The sequence below is a fragment of the Bufo bufo genome, chromosome 10 (assembly GCF_905171765.1).
Source record: "Bufo bufo chromosome 10, aBufBuf1.1, whole genome shotgun sequence".
Taxonomy (NCBI): domain Eukaryota; kingdom Metazoa; phylum Chordata; class Amphibia; order Anura; family Bufonidae; genus Bufo; species Bufo bufo.
In genome coordinates, this window is record NC_053398.1 from 100,162,414 (window position 1) to 100,177,993 (window position 15,580).

The following is a 15,580-nucleotide window of genomic DNA, read 5'->3' on the forward strand; positions in this document are numbered from 1 at the left end:
CCCTTTGTTTACCTGCAATAACAACAATCTCTGAGGTTTGCTCATGAATATTAGTGCCCCTCCCCCTGGTCTGCAAAGGGAGTGAATAAGTCTGCCCTGAGTGACATGTTTGCCTGCTGGGATACTCAGCAGCTTGTTGTACGTGTGGGACTACAAGTCCCAGCTGTACAATGACACTGTAGATACACACAGGATCTTCTCCCAACCTGTTCTTGTGCAATGCTCTGCAGAACTCCTCTGTCAGCTCCTGTGCCCAGCATTTGTCTCCTCACTGCCTGCAGCTACTCGGTAAAGCCTTCAGCCCGGAGTCTGTGCAGCTGAAAGGGTTAAGAATCCCGGGAGAGAGCAGACTGCAGTGCAGTGACATCTTGTGTACAGACTCCTATCTACTCTCTCAGGCTTGTGCACCTAACCTTATCAGAACAGGGAGAGAAGCTGACATCACAGGTCATGTGACCCTCAGTGAAATCTGAGAAAGCAGCAACTGGAGATAAAGTAAGTGAATTGTAAAGTCGTTACATTTGCCTAGTTAGAAACATACAAAGAACAAAAAACTAACTCGGACAACCCCTTTAATTACATGTATTCAGATCCACATACTGGTTTGAAAAATATGGAATATCTTTCGTGGGACAACTGCTTTAATTAGTTTAGAAGTTTCATTCAATGTGTGCGCATGGGGACAGCGTCCTGTATGTGCGTCTGTAAGCATGTAAATCAAGGCCCACAAAGTTTAGTAAACTTATGATAAATCCAGCTGACTGACATGTATTTTCATGGCCTTTTTTCTTCCTGCAGGCAGTGGTGGATGCCAGACACCGGAGGTGCCAATATACCAGCCTTAAATGATCTTCTGTCAGTTTGGAATATGGCTTTCAGTGACGGCATATATGAAGGAGATTTTACTATGGCTAATCATGACAGTGAGTCTACGTAAAGTATGAAATGAGTACAGGTTCTGTTCCTTCCAGAATGTAGCTGTTATTTTCTCTCTCTCATTACAGTGTATTATGCTTCTGGCTGCAGTATTGCCAGGTTTCCAGAAGATGGCGCTGTTCTGTCACAAACATTAAAGGACCAAGGTACAACCTGTTTTTCTGCTGTGATGTCATTTTTCCTTTTACATTCCTATTTAATTTCTATTCCCTATGTATTCAGTCTCCCTAGACTTGTATATGCTGCATGCTTTTAGATTTGTATTCTGCTAAACCTATGCAGTAGCATGTCATTGAAAATCCTGCGTCTTTGGTACATTTGGAGTAGCACAATAAAGTCAAGTTTAGATCAACTCTTTCCAACCCTTCACAAGCAACTATTATATTGGGAGTCTGTTACAGTGGGGTTGCTACTAGTGATGAACGAATTTATCAAAACTTTGGTCCGGCTGCTTCGCCTACTTTCACAAAGGAATTTGCCTTGTGATGAATTACTTTGTCACAAAGCTCATTTCTTTGTATTTAGCGGGTGCAAAGATGGGGGAACAGCAATTGTGCTCTTTCCCCCGTCATTGAACCCCATTGAATGCTGTGTTCATCGCTGATTGCAGCATCTGAGATGAACATTGAGGGCTTCCAGGGGTTAATCCAGTGGGGAAAAAAATATTTCTCGCCCATTCCATTGGGGGACACAGACCATGGGTATAGCTTAGGCCATTACTAGGAGGAGACACTATGCAAATAAGAAAAAACAGCTCCTCCTCCGCTGGCTATACCCCCATGCTCCAACAGGAGGACCTCAGTTTTAGCTTAGTGTCGGATAAGGAGGTGACACTCCTGCTCATGCAGGGTTGTCCCTGTAGTTTTTCTCTTCTCCTGTTTGTTTTTTTCTAAACGGAGGACGCAGGGTCGCATGGTGCGTTCCTGGTCTCTCAGTGGAGCGAGCGCCAGGGTCGAATGGCCGTCCCCGACTACATCCCTTTCCCCCCAGAAGATAGGTGGAACCGGGCTCGACCTGCAGCTCCGGTGGCCTAACAGATCCGGGGTCACCTAGTCCTGCCCTCTATCCAGTGCACTGCCACTCCTTGAGCCAGATGACTGAAGAGGTGACCCCCTGCTGGTCCGGTACAGAGGGTGAAGACTGCAGGACTCAGATAAGTACACCGGCTCTCCTGCAAGCTGCCCCTCCCCCCGTGCTCACACTGTGACAGGGTTCTTTAGGGCTTACCTGTGGATCTGGGAGGGCCGGCTGGTTGAGAGGGAGGAGGGATTCCTTCTTGTCCCCTGCATTCTGGCGGTGGGCGGCATTTTCGGAGCCGGGGTCTGCCTTTTTTCAGAGTTCCCGTGTGCAAATTTTTCGCACGATCGGTGATGTGACTGGGGGGGCGGAGCCTATCGCGTCAGCTCCGGCGCTTCCGCTTTGCTCAGCGCCTCTCCACGCTTGACTGCTACTCCAGCTCCTCACAGGTCACAGTAGGACAGGCAGTGTTCTGCAAAACGGTAGGAGACCCTGACTCCGGGATTGCCACCATCATGCCTAAACCTGGGGCCTCCCAAAAATCTAAAGCGACGCCTCAGGTCCCACTGTGATCCTGTAAGGTCTGCTGCTTGCCACTGTTGGTTACAGGCTCCTGTAACTCTCTTGCCTTGCCTCGGGACGGGATCATCCACCTCATCCTCTCCCTCCACCAAACCAGCCCAGTCCCTCCTCCGCCCCTTCAGAGCCTGCGGAGCCCTCCTGGGCCTCTGCCATAGCTAGGACGGCCGCTGACTTGGCCCAAGTCTCGCATGCGGCCATGGCCTTTATGGAACGCATGGCGGCCACTGATCCACCGCCTGCGGTCCCTGTGGTTAGCACCGCTCCACCCCCCGGTGCCCCCCACAGAGGACGCTCCATGACTTTGCTTTTCCCCCCTCGCCTGGAGGCGTGTTCAGCCTCTCCCTCTTGCAGGGATTACAGGTCTGAAGGGGAAAGGTCCGGCTCGGATGAGGACACGGAGCCGGATCCCTCACCTAAGCTCTCCACCATGGTGGCAGACTTGGTCACGGCGGTACGTGACACCTTTGACAACCAGGGGGAACCTCCTTCTACTAGTAGCCAGGAATTCCCCCTCTTCCACTCCAGAAAACCGGAGGCAGTCACATTCTCCATTCATGGCGAGTTCGCCAAGGTCCTTTCTAAGGCTTGGGAACGCCCTAATCACCGTTTTTCTGCTACAAGGCGCATGGATACTCTTTATCCTTTCCCGGCAGATAACGTGCAGCAGTGGTCTTCTCCTCCTAAGGTCGACCCGCCGGTGGCCAGATTGGCTAAGAATACGGCAATACCAGTCCTGGACGGGTCCTCCCTTCAGGACTCCGTTGACAGGCGTTTGGACTCTTTCCAAAGCCATCTTCTCTCTGGCGGGCACAGGTCTGCGGCCCGCCTTTGCCTCGGCCTGGGTAGCCAGGGCGCTTTCGGTGTGGTTGCAGCGCCATCATCAGGACCTCGCGGAGCAGGACGCCTCTGCGGACACCCTGAACTTCATCCTCCAGATGTCCCAGGCGACAACATTCCTCTGAGAGGCCTCATTGAATGTCAGCACTCTTTGCGCGGATTTCGGCCTTCTCGGTCACGCAGCGCAGGGAGGTCTGGTTGAAGGTCTGGGACGCCGACTCTTCCTCCAAGCGCTCCCTCACTAACCTCCCCTTTGCGGGCTCCAGGCTCTTCGGGGCTAAGCTGGATGAGATTATCTCTGACACTACGGGGGGCAAGAGTACACACCTGCCCCAATCTAGATCCAAGCGTGCCTTCAGAGCTCGCCCCTCTGGCTCTAGAAACCAGTCCTTTCGGCGCTTTTCCTCCTCCAGGTCTGCGACAGCCCCCTCCTCCGGAGGCTCTCAGGACTCCCGCAAGAAGCCTTCCTTTAAGCCTCAACCTTCCTGGCGCCCGTGGGCACAGTTCCAGGGGAGTTCTGCCCGCCCCGCGGTTCCCAAGCAGTCCTCTGCCTGAAGGGGCGCCCCCACCGCTTGCGGTGGTGGGCCGTCTGCTCTCCTTTCAGCATGTCTGGAGAGCTCGCGTTCAAGACGCCTGGGCCCTGGAAATTGTAACTTCCGGTTACAAGATAGAATTCGTTTCCAGACCTCCGGAACGTTTCTTTCCGGCCCGAGCCTCGGCCCTTTTACAAGCGGTTTCTTCCCTTCTGGTCAGGGGAGTAGTTGTCCCAGTTCCTCTGGAGGAACAGGGGGCAGGTTTCTACTAAAATCTCTTTGTAGTGCCAAAGAAGGAGGGATCAGTGCGTCCGGTCCTAGACCTGAAGCTGTTAAACAAGTCCCTGCGGGTGCGGAGGTTCCGGATGGAATCCCTCCGCTCCGTTATTGCTTCTCTTCTTCCAGGGGAGTTCCTCGCGTTGGTGGACATCCGGGACGCCTATCTGCATGTCCCTATCGCAGAATGTCACCACAGGTTCCTGCGCTTCGCCATTGGCGACCGTCATTATCAGTTCGTCACTCTTCCCTTTGGGCTGGCGACAGCCCCGCGGGTATTCACAAAGATCTTGGCGCCGATCATGGGGTTTGATTATGGACACTACTGCAGCCCGGGTATTCCTCCCGGATTGCAAGTTCTCACTGATACGGGAGCCGGTGTCTCGCCTTCTGCATTCCCCGTGTCTCTCCATCCGGGAGTGCATACAGGTTCTGGGGCTTATGGTGGCCTCCTTCGAGGCAGTCCCCTTTGCCCAGTTTCACACTCTGCCTCTGCAGCAGGCGATCCTGTCTTTCTGGGACAGGACATCGAGGGGTATGGACTCTTGGATCCGCCTTCCTCCTCGGGTTCGCTTGGACCTCCCGTGGTGGCTGTCCCCTCAGAATCTGACTTCGGGGAAACCCTTCCTCCCAATCTCCTGGACAGTCGTCACCACCGATGCCAGTCTCCTGGGTTGGGGTGGCGTTCTCCGGGCTCGGACGGTTCAGGGGGTGTGGTCAGAAGTGGAAGCCCGCCTTCCGATCAACGTATTGGAGCTCAGAGCAATTTTCCTCTCTCTGTCTCATTGGACCCCCCTCCTAACGGGTCTCCCGGTAAGGATCCAGTCGGACAATGCCACAGCCGTGGCCTACATCAATCATCTGGGCGGAACCCGCAGCCGGCCGGTGATGCAGGAGGTGAAGAGGATCCTCCAGTGGGCGGAGGCTCACGTTCCAATATTGTCTGCAGTGTACATCCCAGGGGTCGAAAACTGGACGGCGGACTCTCTCAGCCGCAACAGGGTGGATCCGGGAGAGTGGTCTCTGCATCCGGACGTATTCGAGGACGTCTGTCGCTGTTGGGGCCGCCCGGACGTGGACTTGATGGCGTCCAGGCTCAACAACAAGGTTCCTAGCCCGAGCTCGGGATCCGGAGGCGTTACGGTGTGGACGCTCTGGTGTCTCCGTGGCAAGACTTCGCACTCCTCTATATTTTCCCACCACTGCCTCTACTCCCAAAGGTTCTTCGCAGGGTCGCAGCAGAAGGAATCCCGACCATCCTCATCGCCCCCGATTGGCCTGGCCGCTCCTGGTTCTCGGATGCTGGCGGACGTTCCGTGGCCTCTTCCTCTCAGGGAGGACCTGCTGTCTCAAGGACCTCTCTTCCACCAGAATTTACAACCACTTCGTTTAACGGCGTGGCTGTTGAGACCACCATCTTGAAGAAGAGGGGCTTCTCGGACTCTGTCGTGAGGACCATGATCAAAGCCAGGAAACCAGCTTCCTCCCGGATATACTATCGTACCTGGAAGGCCTTTCTTGCCTTTTGCGAGAAGATGGGCGTTTTTCCCCTTCCCCTTCACAGTTTTACTTCCCAAGATCGGCTCAGCCACCCTGGCATCTCAGGCCGCTCGACCTTCTGCGACTAAGCAATCCTCAGCCTGAAGGTGCACCCCTACCCAACAGGATGGGGGACAGCCTCCTCCTCTTCCAGGACATCTGGCGGACCCACGTCTCCGACGCTTGGCCCTCGAGATTGTATCCTCAGGATACGCAATTGAGTTCTCGTCTTTCCCCCCCAGACAGGTTTTTTCAATCCCGTCCTCCACGGGACCCCGAGCGGGCGGCTGCCTTCTACCAGGCCATTCAGTCCCTCCTGGACCGCGGAGTCATCTCTCCTGTTCCCCCAGCAGAGAGGTTCAAGGGGTTCTACTCGAACCTTTTTGTGGTCTTTCTGGGTATGCTTCTGGATACGGAAAAGGCACAAGTTCACCTTCCTCCAGACAAGCGACTGGCCTTACACCGCTCGTTAAGGGTTCTTCTCGACTGCAGGCTTCTGTCCATTCGCCTCTGCATGAGGACGTTAGGGAAGATGGTCGCCTGTTTCGAGGCGATTCCCTTTGCCCAGTTCCACTCTTGCATGTTCCAGAGAGCGATTCTGTCCTCCTGGGACAAATCGTCCGAGAGTCTGGATTATCCCATCTGCCTCTCTCCTCAAGTGAGGTCGTCCTTCTGTTGGTGGCTCAGTTCCAGTTCTGGGAGGGTCCTTCTTTCCAATATCCTGGACGGTTGTGACCACCGACGCCGGTCTGCAAGGTTGGGGAGGAGTGTTCCCTCCCAGGACAGTCCAAGGCACATGGTCTCGGTCGGAGTCCAAGCTTCCGATCAATGTCCTGGAGCTCAGGGCGATTCTTCTATCCCTAAGGACACATCTCCTAAGGGGTCACCCGGTCAGAGTCCAGTCGAACAACACCACGGCGGTGGCGTACATCAACCACCGGGGGGAACACGCAGCTTCGTGGTGATGCAGGAATCTGCCAAAATCTTACGGTGGGTGGAGGCCCACGTACCGGCAATTTCAATACATCCCGGGTGTGGAGAACTGGACTGCGGACTTTCTCAGCAGGACGACAATAGATCTGGGCGAGTGGTCCCTCCACCCGGAGGTTTTCGAGGCGATCTGTCTACGTTGGGGTCGCCCTGACGTGGACTTGATGGCCTTAAGACTCAATCGGAAACTTCCCACCTTACTCTCCCGAGCAAGAGATCCGGAAGCTTGCGGCGTTGACACCCTGATCTCCCCTTGGCAGGGTTTCTTCCTCCTTTGTGTTTCCCCTTCCCCCTCCTACCCAGGGTTCTACAGAAAATCAGGATAGAGGGCATTCAGACGATCCTAGTCGCCCTGGATTGGCCCCGTCGCGCGTGGTACGCCGACCTTGTTGTCCTTCTAGGAGACGTCCCTTGGTCACTGCCACTCAGACTACCTTCTTTCGCAGGGTCCAGTCTTCCATCAGCATTTAAGGTCTCTTCATTTGACTGCGTGGCCATTGAAAACCGCCATTCTGACGCGAAGAGGTTTCTCGGCAGATGTCATCCAAACTATTATTCAGGCCAGGAAGCCTGCATCGTCCAGGATCTATTACAGGACCTGGAGGTCCTTCCTGGGTTTCTGTGAAAGCCGGAACATTCCACCACTTTGTTTTTCTCTCCCCACGGTCCTGTCCTTTCTTCAATCGGGGTTGGACCTTGGTCTAGCCCATAGTTCTTTGAAGGGTCAGGTGTCGGCGCTTTCTATCCTTTTCCAGCGCCCTCTGGCCCCCCTGGGGCCTGTAAGAACCTTTCTTCAGGGAGTGGCACATACGGTTCCTCCGTACTGTCCTCCTTTACCGCCTTGGGATCTGAATTTAGTCCTCTCAGCTCTCCAGGCTCCCCCCTTTGAGCTCTTGTGGGAAATTTCTCTCCGACTCCTGTCCTGGAAGGTAGTTTTCCTTGTAGCTATCACTTCCATCAGACGGGTGTCCGAGTTGGTGGCGCTCTCTTGCAGAGAACCCTTCCTGGTTCTTCATAATGATAAAGCGGTTATCCGTCCCGTTCCTTCCTTTCTTCCGAAGGTGGTCACTGACTTCCATATCAACGAGGAAATTGTCCTTCCCTCACTGTGTCCCTCTCCTTCACCCCCTAAGGAAAGGGAGTTGCACCATTTGGATGTTGTCAGAGCTCTGAAGATTTATTTAGCAGCCTCCGGTCCCTTCCGCCATACGGACTCCCTTTTTGTCATTCTGGAGGGTCCTCGCAAGGGATTGGCGGCCCCTAAGGTGGAAATCGCACGTTGGATTCGGGCTGCAATTGCGGAGGCATACTGTGCCTGGGGCAGTGTTCCGCCCTTAGGTGTCACAGTTCACCCCACCAGAGCGGTGGGCGCATCGTGGGCTCTGAGGAATCATGCTTCGGCTGCTCAGTTGTGGAAGGCGGCTACTTGGTCCTCCTTACACACATTCACAAAATTTTACCAGGTGAATACTTATGCATCGGCGGACGCTGCCTTGGGCCGCATGGTCTTGCAGGCGGCAGTTTTTTAGATGCCACAGCAGGGACGCTTGCTTCCATGGGTCTGTTTTTTTTCCCCCCCTGTGGACTGCTTTTGGACGTCCCACGGTTCCTGTGTCCCCCAATGAATATGGGCGACAAAATTAGATTTTTGTAAAACTTACCAGTAAAATCTTTCTCGCTCTTCATTAGGGGACACAGCACCCACCCAGTATTGTTGTTCGACCACAGTTGTGGCAGTTGCTGGTTAGAAGTTAGAACCCTGTTGGGTCTTTTGGCATGGTTGGTGTTCCATGTTCTCGTTGGTTTACTTCTCCTACTGCTGTACACAAACTGAAGCTCTCTCTCCACGCTGGAGGGGGTATAGCTGCTGGGGGAGGAGCTAACAGCTTTTACTAGTGTCAACGCCTCCTAGAGGACATAGCTTTACCCACGGTTCCTGTGTCCCCCAATGAAGAGCGAGAAAGAGATTTTACTGGTAAGTTTTACAAAAATCTCATTATCCACTTGATAACTTAAAGGCCACCACAGCCATCTTGATTGAAGACACCGCACGAAATCTGGTGCGGTGACGTGATGATGATACACCCCGCGCAAAATTTCACACGGTGTATTCAATCAAGATGGCCTCTTTGCATACAAATGGATGAGGTGAGTATAAATTCCTCCCCCCCTCCCCCCCCATTTCAGGGGGAATTGCTTTGTTACCACGAAGCATGAGGAAATTCGGCTTTGTGGCTTATCGAATTCCACTTCAGATACTTATATTCCAGGGATCAGCAACCTTTGGCACTCCAGCTGCTGTGAAACAACAACTCCCAGCATGCAAACTTATTGTTCTTGTAAATCCCATAGAAGTGAAAGGAGGATTCTGGGAGTTGTAATTTCAGAACAGCTGGAGTTCCGCTGATCCCTGTTCTTTTCGCTCAACCCTAGTTACTACATTGTCTGAAATGAATAACCCTTGTGAGTCTCGTATCGCCCCTCTCCCACTATACAGATATATTAGGTGTAGCTGTGCCACGCTTGGTAGATTCATCAGTCCTGTGTTTTTCAATTCCGACTTCTTTTGCTCCCTTTTTGTTCAGGACTTGAAGTGTTAAAGCAAGAAACCTCTATGGTTGAAAATGTTCCTCTGCTAGGACTCTACCAGACGCCGGCTGAAGGAGGGGGCAGAATTGTGCTATATGGAGACTCCAATTGCTTGGATGACAGTCATCGGCAGAAAGGTGGGATTCTTTAACTGTTTAAACACCAAGCCAATTTACATGCAGCGGTCTCCTCCAGAGTATGGGGAGGAGCGATCACTATGCCATCGCTCTTCCCCACACTGTCTCGTGTTTACACAGCACAATCTGCTGGCAGTAAATGATCATATTTGCATGCGCACAGATTATTAGATTACCTGATGAACGAACGTTTCGCCCGTTCATCAGGTAATCGACGGCACATTTACACTGCCCCAATCATCGCTAACTAGCGTTACTATGAATGCACATTAGTGATAATCTGTATGATTTTCGGCCCTGGTAAAAGTCTCTTTAGGTCTGAGAGCAGAATAAGGAGCCAGTCAGCTCCCTTTCTGAGTTAGCAGAGAAAAAATTAAGATCTTGCTACTAGAGCAGGGCTGGCCAACCTGCGGCTCTCCAGCTGTTGTAAAACTACAATTCCCACCATGCCCTGCTGTAGGCTGATAGCTGTAAGCAGTCTAGGCATGCTGGGAGTTGTAGTTTTGCAACAGCTGGAGAGCCGCAGGTTGGCCAGCCCTGTACTAGAGCATCTCAGCTATGTACAAAAAAATTAATTGAAAAAATTATTTTGAGCTCCTAATTAGTACAATTCAATAACTTTAAATATTGCCCCAAAAGGTGTACATAGCCTTTAAAGAGGACCTTTCATGGGTCCAGACTTTATAAACTAAGTATCAGGGTATGTAGGGCATACAGCGGGGATCTAATAGCGCTTACTATTTTTTCTGGGCGCCGCTCCGTTTGCCCGCTTTGGCCCCCGTTAAATTCCTCCGGCCCTGTATGCTAATTTTTGCATCGGTAAAGGGAGGAGGAGACTGCCCTGTTTCTCAATGGGCGTCTCCTTCTCCCTGGCTGTAGCGCTGTCCAATTGCAGCAGAGTGTCACGGCCAGGGAGAAAAAAAAACAACTCACCTTCTCCCTAGCTGTGACTCTCTCCGCTGTGATTGGACAGCGCTACAGCCACGGAGAAGGAAACGCCCATTGAGAAACAGGAAAGTCTCCTCCTCCCTGTACCGATGGTAAAATTAGCATACAGGGCGGGAGAATTTAACAAGGGCCACAGCGGGCGAACGGTGTGGTGCCCGGAAAAAATAGTAAGCGCTATTAGATCCCCGCTGTATGCCCTACATACCCTGATACTTAGTTTAGAAAGTCTGGACCCATGAAAGGTTATCTTTAAGAGCATAACAAAGTTTTCCAGTTAGTGCATAGTTACTTACAGGAATTTAAGTTATTTGTTCATTTTGTTATTTGTTCAGAAATTGTATTCTAATAAATCTGATTTATGTTCTACCTAAGTCACCTGATTACTTGTATAATGATGAGAAAAAGCTTCATGTTGCCATTTTACTACTGAAAATTTGTTATTACTAATTATTTGGCATTTATGAAGGACTCGATGAAATGGAGGAGTTGGCGTACAGTCTCCACAACCCTGGGAATAGGATGGGTGTTTCTTTGTGAAGGATTTTGCGGATTTCTGTGCAGATTACACCTCCATTGAAATGAATGGAGATTTTCAGCTACAGGAAATCTGCAGCAAAACATTGTTTGCGTTCTGGTCAGCTGCAGAATTAATATTCCACAGCGGAACACAACGTGGGTATTGCCACTTTTCACCCCATAGGATGACATGGGAGATGTCTTTATGTTGCAGAAAATTCCTCAGCATGTGGGGGCACTAGTGTGTTTTTTTTTTTTTTTTTTTTTTTTTTTTTCTTCTTCTTCTTCTAAATAAAAATACGTTCTTGTGTTCTTTAGCTTCTGCATTTATTACATTAATTTACCTTTGTACAATTGTTCATAGTAAAGCATAGTAAACCTTTCCTCTAAAATGTGCAGATTGCTTCTGGCTTCTTGACTCCTTACTCCAATACACTTCCTATGGAGTGTTGCCGGCAAGTCTCAGCCACTCTGAAAATAGACAGAAGCCTCCAACTGGTGAAGGGATCCCACCGCCAGAGAGAATGGAAGGTAAGTAGAGTGTGTGTTTCCCTGGTTGGAGTGGATCCATTGTTTGCTTGTGGGTGCTTTTAAACAGGTTTTCTGGGAAGAATACATTTTTATCTAATGCCCGCAGCCAGCCTTCCTAAACAGATTCATTCTTACCTGTTCCCCGCCGCTTCGGTCTAACGCTCTCCCTCCACATTGTCCATTTTTCCACCCCCACAGTATTTATATCTAACACTGTATGGGCATCGTCACGTGATTTGCCACTTTTGGCCACGTCACCGTGGAAGCCAGTTATTGGCATTTAGCACCAGATGAAAAGCAGCAGTTATTGGCATTTAGCACCGACGTGGCAGAGAAGCAGGTAAGGGTGACTTTTCTGTTTTCCAGAGGCAGGCTGCGGGCATTAGATAAAAAGCAATTCTCATAAAACCCCTTTTAAGGATATTCACCTCCTTTGCACTTTTAGATGTAATTGCAGACTGTTGTAACCCAGAGTTTCATTTAGATTTTTAGTTTGCTATTAAAAAAAATGGCCACTGGATGATCCCCTACCAACTTAGCTGTGTATCTATCATGCAATAAGTTACTGTTTTTCTAAATAGGATTGCCGGGCACTCCCCAAAATGCTATGCACCCAAGCAAGTTCTGTGCAGACATTGGTTCTACGAGGGATTCTCTTAGAATTCAGCCCTGAAGCCTGCAGAAATCTTAATATAATGTTTGCTTTACATTATAGTTCATTAAAGCCTTTGTTCTCTTTTCAGGAAATCATCTTCATCGCTATTCCAAAGTGTTAGAAGCTCATTTGGGAGACCCCAAACCTCGACCATTGCCAGCTTGTCCTCATTTATCCTGGGCCAAACCACTGCCCCTCAATGAAACTGCTCCTAGGTGTGTAACCTGCAAAATTTTTCTGCTTGAGTAATTATGTTAAGATTACCTATTGGAACTAGGGGTGGGCGATATAGACGATATGCAATATAAACTCTATAAATTTGGCCAATGATAGAGATTTCGTTTATCGACATATCGCAGTAGAACATGGCATGCGCCGCTCTCGGCACGTACCATGTTGTCCTGAGCCGGCACAGTGAAGGAGGGAGTCCCTCCCTCCCCACTGTGTGCGGCTGCCGCTGACCACCAATGAGAACAGACTAGGAGGAGGAGAGGAGGGACTGTGGCCACTCCGCCACCAATGAGTACAGAGTAGGAGGGACTGTGGCTACTGCGCCACCAATGAGAGGAGGAGGAGGGGAGGAACTGTGGCCACTGCGCCACCAATGAGAACAGAGAGGAGGAGGGGAGGGACTGTGGCCACTGCGCCACCAATGAATATAGTTAATATGCCTGAATACAAACGTAGCCTGCATGTGCCGGCCATATCCCATACCTGGCCTCTATTACTGCGCGCCGTGATCCGCCGCAATTAACCTCTCAGCCCCTCCCTTCTACTCCACCTCTTCTAAGTATTATATTAATTGCGGGCCCCCCCTCCACACAATTAAATCATTGGTGGCAGTGGCCCCAGGGTGGCAGCTTCTGATCGGAGCCCCAACAGTGTAATTGCGGGGCTCTGATCGGTTACCATGGCAGCCAGGACGCTATTCAAGCCCTGGCTGCCATAGTCAGCTCCCTGCTGCTGTGTGCACTATGCACAGGGCAGCAGGGAGAGTGTGAAGTCCTATTCACCCTAATAGAGCTCTATTAGGGTGATTAGGAAAAGGGTTCTAGCCCCTAAGGAGGCTAATCGTTAGTAAATAGAATAGAATATATTGCGATATATGCACATGCTTAAACTTATATCGCAATATAGATTTTAGGCCATATCGCCCACCCCTAATTCGAACCAGCAACCTAAAGGCCCCTTTCCACTGACCGAGCATCGTGCAGATCATCACTAACAAGCATTTGTAGGAACGCTCGTTAGCAGTAATCTGCCGGTGTAAAGGTGCCGCCGATTACTCGATGAACGAGCGAATAGGATATCGCATAATAGGGATTGTTCATGTGGACACCTAAATCATCACTGGCTGGCAGCAGATCATTCTGTCTAAATAGCCTCTGCTGCCAACAAACAATGAATCTGTATAGGGATGAGTAGTGGCATTAGCAGTTGCCCCTCCCCATACTGTGGAGGGGATCACTGCATGTAAATATCCTGTGATGTTATGTCTAGGGATGAGCGAATCGACTTCGGATGAAACATCCGAAGCCAATTTGCATGAAAATTTGTTCTAATACTGTACGGAGCAGGAGCTCCGTACAGTATTAGATTGTATTGGCTCTGATAAGCCAAAGTTATTACTTCACAAAGTCTCGCGAGACTTGTACTGTAAATTTATGAAGTTATTGCGCAAAGTCTCGGAACCAATACAATCTAATACTCTACGGAGCTCCTGCTCTGTACAGTATTAGAACGAAGTTTTATGTGAATCGACTTCGGATGTTCCATCCGAAGTCTATTCGCTCATCCCTAGTCATGGCCGTGTCTAAGCAGCAACAGGAGGCGGAGAATGTCTATAAAACTAGCTATAAATTATGAGCGTCCATACAGGATGCAGACAAACCAGAGTTACTTGTTTACATGGGGAGAATCTGTCACGAGAGTCCAAATAAAAAGCATGGGGGAGATGTACATGAGGTAAGCAACTGCATATCTATCAAAAACTGTGGTAATCCTGCCTGGAAAACCCCCTGTAAGGTGGACTATAAAGATGGAAGTTTATTTCAAATTATTTTAAAAGTGTATTTCCTGTCCATCATGATAAATTTAATTTAACCCATTGACGCCCAGCGCCATACACGTACAGCGCGCTGATCGGGCGGGAGCAGGAGCTGCGCCCGCCTGATCCGCAGCAGGGGTCAGGCAGTCACTGATAGCCGGACCCCTGTTGTATGCGCCAGCATCGGTGAAAACACAGATGGCGGTGCATTAACCCATGATGTGCCGCGGTCAGTGCTGACCACAACACGTGTGATGTCCCTGTGGGGATCGGAGCAGCCATTGGGTCCCCGCGCTGCTGTGTCAGGGACCCGATGGCAGGAAAGGCAGCCCGATGCCCACCTGTTTTGACCATCAAAGCACAGTGCGGCTCTGAACCATTACACAGGGTGTTAATTAACCTTTCACGTAGATTGTATCTAACAACAACCTGTACATTCTGTGCATCCAGAGTAATTCTTTTGTTTTGTTTTTTGTTGCTGGTCGTGACATACATTTGTATTTATACTGTTTAATCTTCTCCAGCAACCTGTGGAAACATCAGAAACTGCTATCAATAGATCTGGATAAAGTGGCTCTACCTAACATTCGTCAAAATCGTCCACAAGTGAGACCATTGTCACCTGGTGAAAGTGGAGCCTGGGATATGCCTGGAGGTTAGTGTATATTCCAAGTACAGATATTGAAAGGGATAGTTGATCAGTTTCAGATCAGCGGGGGTCCGACTCCTGGCACCCCTGCGATCAGCTGATGGAGGATGTTTTGGTGCTCATGTGAACGTTGTATATATATGTGTCCCTTGTAACAGTGGTGCAGTGTAATTGCATCTCATTTTATTCACTTGCTGCCTGCAGTGGCCACTAGAGGGAGCTTACTGCCTATCCTAGATTATAAAATCCCTCCGTGACCGTGCGTGTGTGCCGAAAATTGCGGCGCCGCCGGCCATTAGAAACACTGCACATCTCAGGCCTCCTGAACTGCCCACAGCAACAGCTCGGTAACATCAAAGCCGCCCCACACGCCGCCCACAATTGCGCTGGCCACCCGGACCGCCCACATTAGCGTGCCGGTGGCCAATAAATAGACATCGCACCTCAGGCCTCCTGAACCACCCTTAGCAACAGCTCTGTACTGCATGCCGCCGTTACCGCCCACAATTGCGGCGGACAATAAACACAGGACGCCCCACACGCCGCTTGGACCGCCCACAGCAGCGCGCCGTTATTATGGTGTGCTGTGTCGGTTTGAGCACCACCATTAAATAAAACAGAACCCCCGCCATTGCAGTCTTGTCAGACACAGATAGAGCAGCTGCTGCTGCCATCAGTATTGGCCACCAGTTGCTGCCAGCAGTCTCAGCACCACCAGTCAGTGCCGATCCCAAGCGCCGTCCCCACCGACCACACCCCAAGCGCCGTCCATGGAACGCAGTGTGATGATTGCTCTGC

At 50.7% G+C, this 15,580-nt stretch overlaps 1 protein-coding gene across 1 annotated transcript in view; it reads left to right on the forward strand.

Annotated features, from left to right (window-relative positions):
* The window catches only part of MBTPS1 (membrane bound transcription factor peptidase, site 1), a 55,545-nt gene that overhangs the window by 37,307 nt on the left and 2,658 nt on the right, over nt 1-15,580 (forward strand). Inside the window, exons 17-22 of the mRNA XM_040409536.1 lie at nt 799-923; nt 1,005-1,082; nt 9,296-9,436; nt 11,300-11,431; nt 12,175-12,301; nt 14,658-14,788. Coding sequence (XP_040265470.1) covers nt 799-923; nt 1,005-1,082; nt 9,296-9,436; nt 11,300-11,431; nt 12,175-12,301; nt 14,658-14,788 — 734 coding nt within the window. The remainder of the gene's footprint in view (nt 1-798; nt 924-1,004; nt 1,083-9,295; nt 9,437-11,299; nt 11,432-12,174; nt 12,302-14,657; nt 14,789-15,580) is intronic.